General features: G+C 41.0%; 1 protein-coding gene across 1 annotated transcript in view; it reads right to left on the bottom strand.

Moving 5' to 3' along the window:
• FRMD4B (FERM domain containing 4B) overlaps positions 1-16,483 on the bottom strand; it is a 214,848-nt gene that overhangs the window by 17,775 nt on the left and 180,590 nt on the right. The window contains exons 12-14 of the mRNA XM_030205557.1: positions 5,221-5,297; positions 3,549-3,687; positions 3,002-3,143 (exon numbers count right to left, since the gene is read on the bottom strand). Of these exons, the coding sequence (XP_030061417.1) occupies positions 3,002-3,143; positions 3,549-3,687; positions 5,221-5,297 (358 nt within the window). The remainder of the gene's footprint in view (positions 1-3,001; positions 3,144-3,548; positions 3,688-5,220; positions 5,298-16,483) is intronic.

Here is a 16,483-nt window from a genome sequence, read left to right as displayed (position 1 = left end):
ATTATGGAAAATGTAACATGTGATACAGAATTGGTAATGCCGACCGTTCACTTGTCTATTAGATTGTAAGCTCTTTGAGCAGGGACTGTCTCTCTTTGTTAAATTGTACAGCGCTGCGTAACCCTAGTAGCGCTCTAGAAATGTTAAGTAGTAGTAGTAGTAGTACTGTCTACAGTTTGTTCTTTTTTTTAATTATTACATCGCAGGAATGATCTTTAATCAGAGTCATAATTATAATAAAACTTTATTTTTAGCCCACTGTATCTGACACAGTCTAAGCGGGGGAACAAAATTACATACAAAGTAAAAACGTTTTAACACAATAATAAATGAAAAGTATCACAACGATACAACATTGTTCATTGCTACAACTAATACAAACTTACATATGACAATAACAAAGCATCGAGTGCTGCTGTCAAACAAAACAATTTCATAACTTTATTGACCTATATGCTTGAGTAAACGTATGGGTTTTTAATTCTCTCTTAAACTGAGCAATATTCTACATAGAACTAAGTTCAATGGACAACACATTCCATAATTTAGGACCTTTAACATAAAAAATGGAAGACATACGCTCTTCTAGGCGAACCTGCAGAAAAGATGGAACTTCTAACAACTGTTTTTGTGAAGACCTCAATGGTGGGACCTAAGTCTAGCCACTAGGTGTCACCATTGCACCCTTTCCCCCTCCCCACCACCACTTCATGTGTCTATAAATAACAAACTTAAACTACAAGTCCACAGGTACTACCGGATCAGACTATGAGAACAGAACCTGGAATATGCTCCCCTATTCAATCCTTTAGTATATCCCTCTTCCTACCCCTCCCTTACATTTTCCCATACTAAACTACACATTAATCCCAATACACACCCTCCTTCCATTCCCCTACCTCTTCCATCCTCCTTCCTTGCCCATCTTACCTATCCACACATAAACGACCACCTCTTTACTTGCTATATTACAGCTGCACCCATAGTAACACAGTAACATAGTAGATGACGGCAGAAAAAGACCTGCATGGTCCATCCAGTCTGCCCAACAAGATAAACTCATATGTGTATACCTTACCTTGATTTGTACCTGCCTTTTTCAGGGCACAGACCGTACAAGTCTGCCCAGCAGTATTCCCGCCTCCCATCACTGGCTCCGGCACAGACCGTATAAGTCTGCCCTCCACTATCCTCGCCTCCCAACCACCAACCTCTCTTCCCCACCTGCTCCGCCACCCAATTTTGGCTAAGCTTCTGAGGATCCATTCTATATCACTTTGTTAACCTGATTTACTATGTAAGCCACATTGAACCTGCTAATGAGTGGGAAAGTGCGGGGTATAAATGTTATAAATAAATAAACACTGCCTCTAAGAAATTTCCAGGAGTGATGGACCTCAAAAAGAGACTGTACTGGAATAGGGGCTTCTGGTGACTTTCACCTTCCTCTCCAAATGCAGTGTAGAAAAGGAAGCAACTTGTCACAGTTCAGAAACCTGTCAAACATTAATCACCGATTGGTCCAGTGAGCAGTAATCTGATCCTGGATTTGAGCCCAGGTTTTCTGAAGGACAGTGCGCAGCGCTACCACTGACCGCCAGTGTGCTGGTTACTGAGATACTCTTGCATTACACAATGAGTCCCCTTATTCTTTAGCCTTTTCATACCTTTTACAGCACCCTTCTATTTAACAGACTATGAGGCTCATTTTCAAAGCACATAGGGGTCCTTTTAATAAGGTGTGCTGAGAAATGGCCTACGGTAGTGTAGACGCAAAGCATGTTTTGGGCGCACGTAGAATTATTTTTTAGCGCACCTACAAAAAATGCCTTTTTATTTTATTTTTTTGCGGAAAACGGACATGCGGCAAAATGAAAATTGCTGCGCGTTCATTTTGGGTCTGAGACCTTACCGAAAGCCATTGATTTAGCGGTAAGGTCTCACGTGGTAACCAGGTGGTAATGGTCTATGTACATAGCTGCCGTGCACCAGAAAATAAAAATATTTTTCAGATGCGTGCCAAAATTGAAATTACCACAAGGGCCACGCTGTAACCGGGCGGTAACTCCAATTTGGCGTGCATTGGGTGAACGTAGGCGCCTATGCGACTTAGTAAAAGGGCCCCATAGACTTGCAAAGTTAATTTGTAAGTCTATGTGCTTTGAAAATCAGCACCTTTGTCTTACAAACAATTGTAGAACATGATGGTAGCTATTGACTGCACAGCATATCCATGCGTTCATTCCCCTTATATTGTAGTATCATAAACTCTACTTGAACTCTCCTTCCTCATAATTAAACCTGCCCAGGTTTATCTCACACTTCCCTAAATTTCATAAATACAGCCCAGTAAGCACGACAATGCAAAACGCTCTCTTCCAAACTACCACAAATGCTAAAAAAACATGTGAAAGAATTGTTGCCCTCTATAAAAATTCTTGAATATGCTCATAGGAAGGACAACCTGTGTGGCTACTTTTTATCTATGGACTCTGCACCACTTTTCAGAGGAACTACATGTGCCCTGTTCCTTTGAAAATGTAATGAAGCAACTTTCGTTTGCACCTGTGTTTTTGATTTCATACGCGTTCTTCAGCAAACATACCTAGGCTTGAAAATACAGTTTATACGCATTACCTTTCGAACCCAGTCAAAACATGCTCCCAGCAACACCTCAATCCAACTATAAGTAAGCATGTGGTGGAATAGATCACATACTTTTAAGGAAGATTGAAGGGGGGGGGGGGGGGTTCACAGCTCCCCTCTCAAGCATACAGATGTGCTAACAATAGAAAGTGGCTGCCTAGAAATTTAACTTATTTACACAGTCAAGTCCAAAATCTTTCCTACATCTCAGAATGAGGCATTTTCATCAAATGACATTTATTTAGCTAAATTTAAGCATGCCTTCCCTACGCTAGCTCAAGCTAAGAATTCAAAGTAGGGGAGGGGATAAAGACGGGGGTGGGGGGGGGGGGGGGGCGGGAGAAACAGCTCCTACCTGAAGAGATCAAACTGCCATTGCTTGCCATAATAAGTGGATTCTTTCCTTCCAGAGTGGCCAGTTTGGAGTTCTTTGGAGTTCCAGTTTCTGTAAGCTCCATTGCAATGTTGTCTAAACTTTTAGCAGAGGGAATTTTTGCCTACAGGAATTAAAAAAACAACAAATTAATGAGTCTTCTACTAATCACAAAAAGTCCCATGTCACACTTCCCATTTCAAAGAGCAACCTAACAGTTTTGATCTTCCCGCTGCCTAATTCTTAATGTTTTACTGTAGCATGGCACTGCCCATGATCCTTCAAACAAAAAAGCAGAACTTGATTCCATCAGGACGAAAAAGAGAAACATGAAATCTGACTGATATCTAAAACTGCAGTGCCAGCCCTTTGCATTGGAGGAATGCCAAGATGCATCCCATCAAGTTGACATCTACAATAGCTGCTGTAGTTCTTGTTTCAGCTCTTCAAAGAGCGCCTTATATTCTGAACTGACAACATTTGCCAGGTAGTTAAAAACAAGTCTATGGCAACCTGTCCGGTAACTTACTTTGCTCTGTTTCCTGTCCAAGTAAAACTGATGCTGACTGATGGCCATCACCCAGATGGATTTGATCAGCGAAGTGTTTGCATACCAGGTCTGTACCACAAATCCACTCTGTCCAAAGGTTCTTCTTGACACTGGTATTCTAGATAATCAAACATAGGGAAACTAAACCAAACTTCTGTTCAAAGTTGGAAACTTTGACTGCACACCTGATTCACTTCTAGCTACAACCAACACTTGCCTTTTGGACTCTTTCACATATAGAATATGCAAGAAACACTGGACAAATTTGCAGCATATTGAAAAAGCAAAACACGGATCGCCGCCAGCTGAATATCAGGTCCAGCGTGTATGCATCCGGCACCCACTGCTAACTGTATGTACTGTAGTAGGACTTGCTTATCCATTCCTACCCTAGCTGAGATTATATTCATGCACCTGACTTCATGTGCAACTTTTTTTAATTTAGTCCCCTTATTGTCTAATTCCTATTACTCTTATCTTATCTCTCTACATATCCAACCTCTGCTTACATCCTATGCTGTCTATTAAGATATTTTAATATGTATTGTGTTGATGTAAGTAACATACGATGCCATACTATGTACTGTTTGAATATTTTTACTGTTGTAATTGTCTATTGCTTATCTTTGACTAATTCTTGCTGTACACCGCCTTGGATGGATTTCTTCAACAAAGCAGTAAATAAATCCTAAGAAATAAATACATGTTTTTAAATATTGGCTATATATAAATATATATATATCAACTCCTACCCTAGCTGAGATAATATGTAACCACCTGACCTCATGTGCAACTTTCTTTAAATCATCTTACTTTCTAACTCTTTCTACTTTCTTACTTATTTATATATTACTTCTTTGCTTTACCCTTCACTATCAATTGTAATGCTCTATTACGTATTGTGTTGACATTGTAAGTAGCATATCATGCCATACTTTGTATTGTTTTTGAATATTTTTACTGCTGTAATTGTCTATTGCTCATGTTTGATCTATTTTTACTGTACACTGCCTTGAGTGAATTCCTTCAAAAGGGTGGTAAATAAATCCTAATAAAATTTTATATATATATATATATAGTATGTGATTATTATTATTAGCATTTGTATAGCGCTACCAGACGCACGCAGCGCTGAATACCTGACACAGAAAGACAGTCCCTGCTCCATAGATATAATCACATACTAAATTACACTCACAGAAAATACCTGATGTAAAAACATTCTGAAATTTATTTTTTTAAAGTAAGGTCAGTAAGTTTTTTAAAAAATATATATTTATCACATAGTACATTATATACATTATGCTCATACCTTCCTTTTTTTTCTTTCTGGTCTGTATAATTTGGAGTTCCATTCTAGCTGAATTTTATCTGTAAATCGCTTTGATATAACCATAATGTTGTCTTTTCACCACTACCTAATTAAATTAACGCAAGCCCTTCATAATATCTGCATGTGGAAACTTTACAGTTAATCTGTCGCTACAACATAGGTCATGTTACAACTGGAAAATAGACCCCTCTCTATCTGATCTTATAATTTCCCTTCATATCATCCAGTTGGGAAAGATGGAGTGAAGTTATCTGCTTGACACTTCTCCCTGAGATCGCTGCATGTTTTGAGCTGGCTCAGAAATGAAATTAGCCTCACCTGCGAGGATCGTGAACTTCAACAGCGAATTTCTTATCACGGAAGTACAAGTTCTCTAGCTGCTTCCACTGAAACAACTACAAGAGTGTGAAAAAAAAGAACAGAAGAGTAAAACCTACAGATCATTAGAGCTTTCCTCTACCGTATATTTCTGTTTACAATGTATTCAAACCTAGGGCAGGCAGCTAGCTAATTAAAGATCTTAATCATGCCCAAACTAGCAGGCATTAATATTTATGCAGATAAAAATTTGCTTTGTATATAGGCAGAACCTAGTGAAGCCTTAAAATGTTGAAACACAATCCAAGTTTAACAGTCTATAAATTTGTAGGAAAAAAAATAAGCTAAAGGCAGACTGGATGGACTGTTCAGGTCTTTTATCTGCCGTCATTTACTATGTCTTTAGAAACAAAATTAAAGCCAGGTTAAAGCTCAGCATTCTTCAGGTCATTTCCAGCAAGAGTCTTTTTTCCCCCCACCCCCTCCCCCAATAGCTGGGGATAGAGAGAGAAAGATGGCTGCTCAAGAATCTTTCAGGGACTAAAAGCACTCTTCACTTTCCACTCCCTGTTACAATTCAGACTTGATTCACCCTTAATACCTCAGCTTCTGTCAATCAGAACAGTCACTAAATCCCCCTGTTTACAAGGCCATGCTAATGGCTGCCAGTGCAGTAATGCCAACACAGCCCATTCACCTTCAAACAGGCTGTGTTGGCATTGCCGCGTGACTTTGTAAACAGGGGAAGGAGGGGGAGGAGGTAAATGTGCTTACTAAAGATCATGGAAGAGAAGTGTGGGTCTCGTTTATAAATTATTCAGTGGGAAAAATGCTTTCTAAATCAAGTCTTTTATACTTCCTTCCATGGTTTCAAAACTAGAAATAACTTCATCCAAACATTACATTAAAAGAAACATGCTTTTCTCCTGTTAGGCCGACTTGTATTCTCCTACCAGTTCACATTACAGTGAAAACAATAACTTTTTCCTTTAACTTGACTCCATATTAACCCAGCTAAATACTAAACAAACACCTCTAATGCACTGCCAACCAATATGTCATCACTGATTAAACCGAGCACAAAACCTTTTACAGCACCAAATACTGAGATCATGTTAAATCAGTAAAATCTACCCAGATCTACCTAAATTTCAGAAAATTACTGAAATCCATACTGTTTAAGAAAGCTTATTCTCCAGGTTCAACACAATTTTGATTAACTACTAGTTTTAACAAGATTTAAGGACATTAATTATTATCTTTTTGCATATTGTTTTAAATGATATTTACTACCTTACTTATTGTATAATTGTACTTCATGCACTGAAGCCTTACTATAGTTTTCTGTAAGCCACATTGAGCCTGCAATTAGCGGGAAAATGTGGGATATAAATGTATTAAATAAATAAATGGCTGATATGGAGCTAGCTCCGGGCTCCTTTTACAAAGGTGCACTAGTGTTTTTAGCGCTTGGTAAAAATAAGGATGTGCTAAATGCTAAAGACACTCATAGAAATATATGGGCGTCTCTAGTGTTTAGCGCCTTTGTAAAAGACCCCCCTCAAATGATAACATTTACAGTGACAATGAAGGACGGCATCCAGCCCTAAAGACTACATAACAGAGAGAGATTTCCTGTGTATGGTGCCATTAAATACATGGGGGGGGGGGGGGGGGGGGGCCTAGGGTTTGGCTACAGAAGGTGCATGAATGGTGGTAGTCTAGTCATTTTGGGGAATATTCAGTAAATGGAGCTCAAAATTAGGCGTCAGGAAATTCTATAAAGGATGATTTGGCCTGAGCATCTCTTATAGACTAGGCCTTAGCGTGGATTCCCGAGCTTGAGGACTTATGCCTGCTGAAACCTGGTGTAGATCCTGCTGCCCAACTTGGGTGCACAACCTCAGTACTCTTTAACACAGCACCTAAAGTTCTGGAATGTCCCTCCCATGGACACACCCCCTTTGGGTTGTGCGCGCAGTGTTACAGAATAGCACATTCGCAGATGTGCGCATAAGTACAAATTAGTGCCAATTAACATCAATAATTGTTAATTGCTCTGTGGTACTGTGAGCGAGGGCTGGCTGCAGAGCCTGGTAAGACAAGTTACGGTGAAAACAAATAATATTTTATTAAAAGTGTCCAGGAAGGGATCCTGTTTACTTCACAGGATGGGAGAAAACAATATTTATTTTTTTTATTATTTATTTATTGCATTTGTACCCCACATTATCTCACCTATTTGCAGGCTCAATGTGGCTTACAGAGTGTTGTTATGACAAAGTCATGACATGATCTTGGATACAATCAAAAAGCAGAAGATGGATGAAGAATTATAGAAGATGGTGTTAGGATAGTTTAGGAGGTGTGTTTTGATGATTGGTTGGGTTGATGTGGTTTATTTAATACATATGTACCCTACATTTCCTACCCATTTGCAGGCTCTATGTGGCCAACAGAGTGTTGTTATGACATTATCAAGAGAGGATCTGTAAGAACAGTGTTTCTGGGGGAATGTCTGTCTTTTCCTCAGCAGCACGTCTCGGGCCTGGTCCCTAGATCCAGAGTTACCAGCATAGTCTCTAGCAGGCATTCAAGGCTGGCCTGCAGCCGGCCAGGTCAAAATATAAACTCTTAAATGTTCCAAGATGAGCTTGGTCTACGTGAACATAATGGTTGCAGTTTCTCAGCTTCAAGGTAGAGGCATCTGCAGTGGCCGTTGCTGCTTTCCTCTGGGCCCCTCAAACCTAACTCAGACCCGGCCTTTTATACTTCCTGGGTCATGACCTCCTGGCTCCAGCCCTCCTGTGTCACTTCCCCTCTTGGGTGGGGCTAGGGGCTTTAAGGTGGCCCTGAATCTGTGAGGAAGTGGCAGCAACCTATGGACTCCCTCACAGGTTCGTTAACTAATTAATTTTCACATGCATCTGCCCTGGGTGCCCAAATTTGGGCAACCTATATAGAATCCGGATGTTTATGTTTATGGTTAGTTTTATTCCATATACTGCTCTTCCTTAAAAACAATACAAGTGCTCACGAACACAGAATAATTACTGTATATACTCAAATATAAGCCTATCTGAGTGTAAGCTGAGTTAACAGTTTCCCCCCCCCCAAAAAAAAGGGGGGGACTGTTAACTTGAGTATAAGCTGGTGGGCTTTATAGTGGCCTAATGGTTACGAGTATTGGTCTTGACATCCAGAGGTGGCCAGTTCAAATCCTGCTGCTGCTCCTTGTGATCTTGGGCAAGTCACTTAACCCTCCATTGCCTCAGGTACAAAATCAGATTGTGAGCCCCCCCTGGGACAGAGAAATAATTTAGTGTACCTGAATGTAGCTCACCTTGAGCTACTACTGAAAAAGATGTGAGCAAAATCCAAATAAATAAATAAATAAATAAATAAATACTGGTAATCTTTCCTCTCCTGTAGTGTCCTGCATTTGTCCCTTTCCCCCTTGGTGTGCAGCACCTTTTCCCCCACCAACCCCTCTCCCTCCCACAGTGACCGGCATTTTACCACTCCTTCCTGGCTGCTCAAGATCTCCTGGCTCCCATCTTCTCTGAGAGGGCAAGAACCAGGAGGCCTTGAGCATATGCAGATGCTCAAGGCCCCACACCAGACCAGTTTGCTTTCTCTTCTATGTCAGTGGTGGCGGCAGTAGCAGCAGCCAGGAAGGAGTGGGAAAATGCCAGTCACTGCAGCAAGTGGGCGGGCAGGCGGGGGGGGGGGGAGTGAGAGAGAAGTGTCAGTCACTGTGGGAGAGAGGAAAGGGGTAGGTGAGGAAGAGAAGTGACAGTCATGGGGGGAGGGGGGAGGTGACGGAGAGAAGTGTTTGTCACCGTGGGGGAGTGGGGAAGCACAGAAAATTTCTTGTGACTCGACTATAAGCCAAGGCCTCAATTTTGTGGCTTTTTTTTTTTATCCCAAAATCTTGAGTATATACAGTACCTGTTATAGAATACTAACTAGTGGGGAAATACTAGCTGTAATTTGATGGCACGTATAGAGAGAGGTGTGACCAGCAGAAGAAAAGAGGTTTTAATGCCCCTGTATAAGTCGTTGGTGAGGCCCCACCTGGAGTATTGTGTACAGTTTTGGAGGCCGTATCTTGCTAAGGATGTAAAAAGAATTGAAGCGGTGCAAAGAAAAGCTACAAAAATGGTATGGGATTTGCGTTACAAGACGTATGAGGAGAGACTTGCTGACCTGAACATGTATACCCTGGAGGAAGGGAGAAACTCAAGAAAAATGTCAGGAGGTATTTTTTACACGGAGAGAGTGGTGGATATTTGGAATGCCCTCCCGCGGGAGGTGGTGGAGATGAAGACGGTAACGGAATTCAAACATGCGTGGGATAAACATAAAGGAATCCTGTTCAGAAGGAATGGATCCTCAGAAGCTTAGCCGAGATTGGGTGGCAGAGCAGGTGGTGGGAGGCGGGGCTAGTGCTGGCTAGGTCTGTGCCCTGAAAATGGCAGATACAAATCAAGGTAAGGTATACACAAAAAGTAGCACATATCAGTTTATCTTGTTGGGCAGACTGGATGGACTCTCCAGGTCTTTTTCTGCCGTCATCTACTATGTTACCATGTTACTATGTTACTTTGCCAGTGGACAGCACATGGGCAGAACACACAAGTACGCATATAAATGACAGAAGTCTATTATTTATGCAAGTTCAGGCCTGGGCATTTACACCTGCTATAGGGCTGATGTAAGGATCACGCTTTAAATATAAGCACATTTTTGGCATCTTGTGCTAGGAATCTATAAGGAAAAACAGGCACCTATTTTTTGGCTTAAAAAAGATGCCATAACCAGAGTATTAGGTGCCGTGTTATAGAATTAACCCTCATATAAAGCCTGCGATTCTAGAAACATCTCACAGCACAGAGCGCTGCTTCAGCCAGCGTTTTACAAACTTTGAATTATGGCTTCATTAACATCGGAATCTGCCCCTCACGCTTTTAACACATATAAATGTCTCTCTTCTGTCAACAAGGTTACGATGACATACTTGAGGAAACATTTCAGGCTGAAAAATGTCACTGCGTAGTAATTCATCTTTAAAAATTGTAAAAGAAATGAAGGCTTTTCCCCAAAAAGAAGCTGTTCAGGAGCCACAGGTTGGTGCTAGACTGCACCCAGCAATGCAAAAACAGATTATAGCTGGAACCAGATGGAGTCATGTACTCAGGTTTCCCAGTATAAAGTCTATATGAATGTAAATAATCAGCCTTTACGGGAGCAGAGTGCCAGATTACTGAGCATTTTTTCCACAGGCATAACATGGAAAATCTCTTCAGTTCACCTGACCCGCAGTAACCACAGTTAAAATGTATATTTCTCTATATTTACCCCTATAAAGTTGAAATCTGCATGCTTTTGCTTCTTTTGCACATTTCTATACACAGACGATAAACAGGCAGAAAAGACAATAAAAGTGTAATCCTTACCAAGCGTCAGTAGAAACTTCAGAGGTTCATTTTGAGTTCTATAGTCTGAAAGCTTTCATAGTTAAATGAAAATATATCCACAGTTTTCTGTCTGCTTAGAAGGACACACTTCCTAGCTTTCCTCCTTCTCAAAAGGCAGGAATCTGGTTTCGCTGTTCTACCCATCCCAACAGCTGACTGACACCCCAGTGACATCACGGGAACCGCACCTCCTCTAACCCACCCTTGTTCAACAGATATGAAAGAGGGAGGCTGACCGAGAAGAGATTTACACACACACCACTTCTCACAGATCCAGGAATGAATACCAATCATCTGTTCACCAGATCAGCCTTTCAGTTTGCCAGAAGTCAGATTTAAGTTTTTACTGAAGTATTTTCTTCCCTGGGAACAGCATTTAACACACTGGGCTGTGACTGCCTTATACATTCCAGGAATTCAACAGGTTATACAGGAAGATCGAATATTACAGCTCCTCTGTATTCTACTTCTCTGCAGTCCCTCCTGTACAGACTGTTGCTTTTATTCTGGTATTTTGATCGCTTATTCTGCTTCCCTACCTATTTCGTTTCTGGAACTGGGCTCTACAAAGATCACAGGCTGCTTGGAGTGTCAGAGATAAAGTAGTTAACCTTTAACCCTATGATTCCAGCCTCACAAGAAAATATCAAGATAAATGGGAGAAAAGGTAGTTAGTCACCTCAACCAGGGTGTGTCTTGAGGGCCAGCCCTCAAATTAAATTTTAGGACCCTTGATTCTTCCCAACACTCATGATTAACCCTCAATATCAGAATAATCTCGGTAAATGGGCAATGTGAAAATTGCCCATTGTCCGTGCTGGTAAAACGATCTGTTATTTCTCTGACTTTGTGTAGTTGTCAGGACCTATTGTTCTGCTTTGACTACCACTGTTCTTTGCCCTCCCCCAGAAATTGCTGCCCAAGGCAATCCCCTGATCCTGCCTAATGGTTGGGCTTGCCCTGCATGTCTTAGTTTTCCCTTCAGTACCCCTGAAGTTCCAGCCTGTGCATAGAAGACAGAGGTAGGAAGAATGTATTCAGTGATCAGTTCATGGGAAAAATATCAAATACAAAACAAGGAAACATAAAAATGCCAGTACAGTATAGAAACCTAAAACTCCAAGCATTCTATATTTAGGGTCCATTTTACCAAGCTGTGGCAAAAGGGGGCCGGCACTGGCGTTGGCGCGTGTCTTACACGTGCGCCGAGGTCCCCCTTTACCGCAGCTGGTAAAAGGGAAGTCTTGCTTTCCTACAGGAAATGGCCGGGCGGCAAGTAAAGCACTTGCTGTGCGGCCATTTTTTTTTTGGGGGGGAGCCCTTACCGCCACACACTGAGGTGGCGGTAAGGGCTCCCACGTTAACGTGGCGGTAACCAGACAGTGCGCTGCACTGCCTAATTACTGCCGGGTATACTCCGGCGTTACAAAAATAAATAAACTTTTGTAGCACCGGAAATGAAGGCGCGCTAGGGGCGGGAAGTACTTCCTGGCAGTACTTCCTGTATAGTGAAAAGTACGCCTGTGTTGGGCTTACCACCACTTAGTAAAAGGAGTCCCTACTGAGCAGATCACAGGATTAAAAAGTTCTTATAGGCCAGTCTGTAATAGGGTGGTTCACATGAGTGACCTTGGTAGTATTTCTAGTGGTTGACTGGTTCATTCTCTTTTAATAAATTGCTCAACAGGAAACTTATAAAGCTATCTGTTGCATGCTCTTTTAGGCGGGTAATGAATCGTCTCATGCTGGATGTGAATGGAACACAGTCACTCAAGGTTACTAAGTAACCGTGTTTAGAACTCTCTTCCACTTACAAATAAAAACACACTACAGCACTTATAAGAGGTTTTTCACCCATTTCAAAATGTCAAAAACCCGGCACCTATAATACCACAGTTAACAACGTACTGCCACAGTTCACAGCGAGAATGTTAGCAAGGACCACTGGACTTTTTGAAGGACTAACAAATAAGTGTGATTGTAGTAGATGAACCTCTGTGCCCGCAGAAGGAACCTACCACAGTGTTATCTGTTTTATTGGGTTTTTTGGTAGGTTAGGTATAAGGCTACCAGACTTCTCTAGGACCAATACAGCTACTAGAAATGTGCTACAGTAAGTAGCAACCCAAAACAGAAGAGTATAAACAAACCCTACGTAAAAAAAAAATCCACGCAAAAAAGTAGGGATGGATGGATGCATGGTTTTCTAGTGAAAATCAGAGGACACACTTGAAAGCCATTAAAATAATATCTTTATTGGAACTGTCAGGATTCTACAACATCAAATGGTCACAGGACTCGACACAGATCCGTGTTTTGGAGCCTATGCGCCTGCGTCAGGAGTCACACAAACTTATGAGAATCCTACTTTGGTGATGGACGTCGAAGAGGACGCCAACGTACAGTACCAAATTGCGGCAGCAAATGTGATGCGTATATATAATAGAACCCTTTTGGCGTAACTCTCACCGGTGCACAAGAACCTCCTAAACGAGTCAACGCGGAAAAAGTACCAATACACATTATTAGTGAATAACGGGGGTTTGCTGGCCAAATATTTTTGTCTTGCTTTGTTTCCTGTGTCACTTAAGGAATTTTTTGTTTACACTTTTTCTTTCATTTTGGAGGTAATATTATCAATACCATACCCGATTATTGAACAATACTATGTGCTATTGATAACAAAGGCAAAAAATTAAATTTCAGAACTTTTCTTGTCATTATGGATTAAAAATGACATAGGAAATGTTGTTGACGTATCCCAAGACGTTTCACACAAACGTACATCTCTAGTAGAACACACTGACAACAATGGGGTTTATGTTAAATAGCAGCAATAAATGTTAATGCATTAATGTAGCTGAAAAAAATCTAGTCCATAGGCTTATAAGCCTTCTGAAACAGGGAAATACCTATTATATCTGAAATATAACTTGCCTTGAACTCGATAAAGCAAGTAATTAAATCCACATAAGTCATTTTTGAGTTCACCTATGTACAAAATGTAAAAGTTATTTCTTTCATGAAAGATAGTTTCAAGAGATTCTCTTAACAAAAGTATTTTGGCTACCATTCTATTCACAGCCAACCTAACAGAAGCTTAGAAATTTTACGTCAAAAGGCGTCAACCTCCTAGTCATTAAATTAACTCATTTATAGTTCATATGAACTCACCCCTGCCCCAAGGCAGGAAAGAAAATATTTTACTGGGAATATCTGCAGTAGGTTCTTGGATCCTGTTATGATAATTCTCAGGTGCTAGAGAAATTAGCACATTCATTCTGGATAGTACCTGCCTTTCCAACTGCAGCAGTCAAATACAAGAACCTAGGCTGAGCCCAACACAGTTGTTAAGATGCTACTTTCTGACCATCTGCATAACCCTTATGAATTCTGAATGTGTTTCCAGCAAAGTATCTCTTTATGGAAATGAACTTTTGATGCCTCCATATCCAAAGTCTTGACGCCGGGATGATTTGCGCTAAGCTACTAATTCCAAAGGATGCTCCGTGAAGAGCGCCCTTTATAGAGTACTAACTAAACAAGCCCGTTCTGCCAGATTCTATATAGTGGGCCCAGCACTCCACAACGAAATCCAAGCGTACTCTATAACAACGCGCGTAACTTTATTGACTTAACAAGCCAACCAGCGTTTTTAACAGTGCTTAACAAGCAATAATCAGCATTAATTGGCAATAATTAGAATTTATGTGCCCAAATTGCTAAGCGTATTCTGTAACGTAGAGCGCCTAAATTCTAACGCCTGCAGCCCAAAAAGGGCATAGCTATGGGTGTTCCAAAATTTACACGCACTACTATAGAATATGCCCCTCTGCCCTTACATCTACGCACCAAGATTTACGCCACATTTTCCTGGGATATCAACTAAGTGCATTCTATATACCGTGCTGAAATCTAGGTGCCATTTATAGAATACGCTTATGCGGAAACTTGCTCCGTGTGGATTTCTTTAGGTGCCATATATAGAATCCCCCCCCTTTGCGCCTAGCTTTGTGCATCGGCATTTAAACCTGCCAAAAGCTGGTGCCCAATAACTGATCACTAACGAGCTAATTATCATCACTAATTGGCAATAATTAGAATTTTATACACACATCCGTCTATCTGTATTCTATAAAGTTCTGTGCGAAGCTTCTAAGTTGCACAACTGAAAAGGGGATGCAATGAGGCAGCATGGCTTTATGCGCGTTATTATAGAATCAGGCATAATGTGCATAAATGCCAGTAGTTTAGCCATTTAGATGCACTTAGGGGTCCTTTTACCAAGCAGTGGTAAAAGGGGCCCTGCGCTAGCAGTGGGGGCCGTTTTTGCTGTGCACTAAGGCCCTTTTTACCACAGTGGGCAAAAAAGCCGATAAAAGAAATGTACTAATATAAAGCTGAATGGAGTTTAGAACAACCTAAATATTGAAATGTAAGTAGTATCAGTTTGAAGGCTTTTTTTTCTGTTTATAGTGGAGAAAAATATCTCAATAGTCATCACATGGCAATAAAACAATAAATGTAATCAATGCCAGCATTTCATTGACTCCGTTATTATCACGAGTCATAAAAAACTCCACTTGTATGTAAATGTGGGCTAAGAATGAAATAACCCATCAAGGATAGTCAGAATCGTGATGTTTAACACTTGCTTAAACAAATAATGTTACTTAGCTTTTGCAATTTTGCCCAACGGTGCTCTCCGTTTCACTCTGCAATCTAGCTTCATCACGATACCTTAAGCAATGGCGTCCTTTGCTTATGTGACACTGGTAGAAATGGCCATATAGTAAGATTTCACTTGCTGCATGGCCATGGAGGGAGGGCACTTATTGCCACCCACTGAGTTGGTGATAAGGGCTTCCCTGCTAACTCTGCAGTAACCGGGTAGCGTGCGGCGCTACACGATTACTCCCAGGTTAGTGCCTGTGGAAATATCTAGAACTGGAAATAAAATACCACCAGTGCCCTATTGGGCCAGCAGTAGCTCCAGATTGGCGAATAGTAAGCCTGCGATGGGCTTACTGCTGCTTTGTAAAAGGCCCCTTACACATTTAAATGACCTCTTCTAAAAATACCAGCCAGCATGAAATGCGTGCATTGCTTGCATGGCACATACCTTTAGTGTGGGCATGCACATGGGCAGGTTTGGGTGGAGAGTAAGATACTATACAAGTACTTATGCAGCTTATAAAATGCCATTATTTATGCGTGTTCTTGCTACCATCGAGGCGCAGGAATTTATAGCAGCCAGTGGGCCACTTGCACTAAATATATGATTAACAAAAGTAGTCATCTACTTTTCTTTTTAAAACAGGTGCCTTAATTGCATTTTTAATCCATTACCCTCCATGGATTTAGTTTATTGCTTCTTTATTCTTTCCGAAACGACTAGGACTACGGGACACACAATGAAGTTACTAAGTAGTAAATTTAAAATAAACTGGAGAAAATATTTCCTCACTCAATGTGTAATTAAACTCTGGAATTTGTTGCCAGAGAATGTGGTAAAAGCAGTTAGCTTAGCAGGGTTTAAAAAAGGTTTGGCTACTTTCCTAAAAGAAAAATCCATAAGCCATTATTAAGATGGACTTGGGGAAAATCCACTGCTTGTTTGACTGTTCTGGGATCTTGCCAGGTACTTGTGAACTGGACTGGCCACTGTTGGAAACAGGATACTGGGCTTGATGGACCTTCGGTCTGCCACAGTATGGCAGAGCTTATGTTCTTAACTGTTAGTGCACACTAATTTCATAAGAACATAAGAGTAGCCATACTGG

Source organism: Microcaecilia unicolor, chromosome 6 (genome assembly GCF_901765095.1).
Source record: "Microcaecilia unicolor chromosome 6, aMicUni1.1, whole genome shotgun sequence".
Classification (NCBI taxonomy): Eukaryota; Metazoa; Chordata; class Amphibia; order Gymnophiona; family Siphonopidae; genus Microcaecilia; species Microcaecilia unicolor.
The sequence above is the reverse complement of the archived record's forward strand: the minus strand, read 5'-3'. Positions and strand labels throughout refer to the sequence as shown.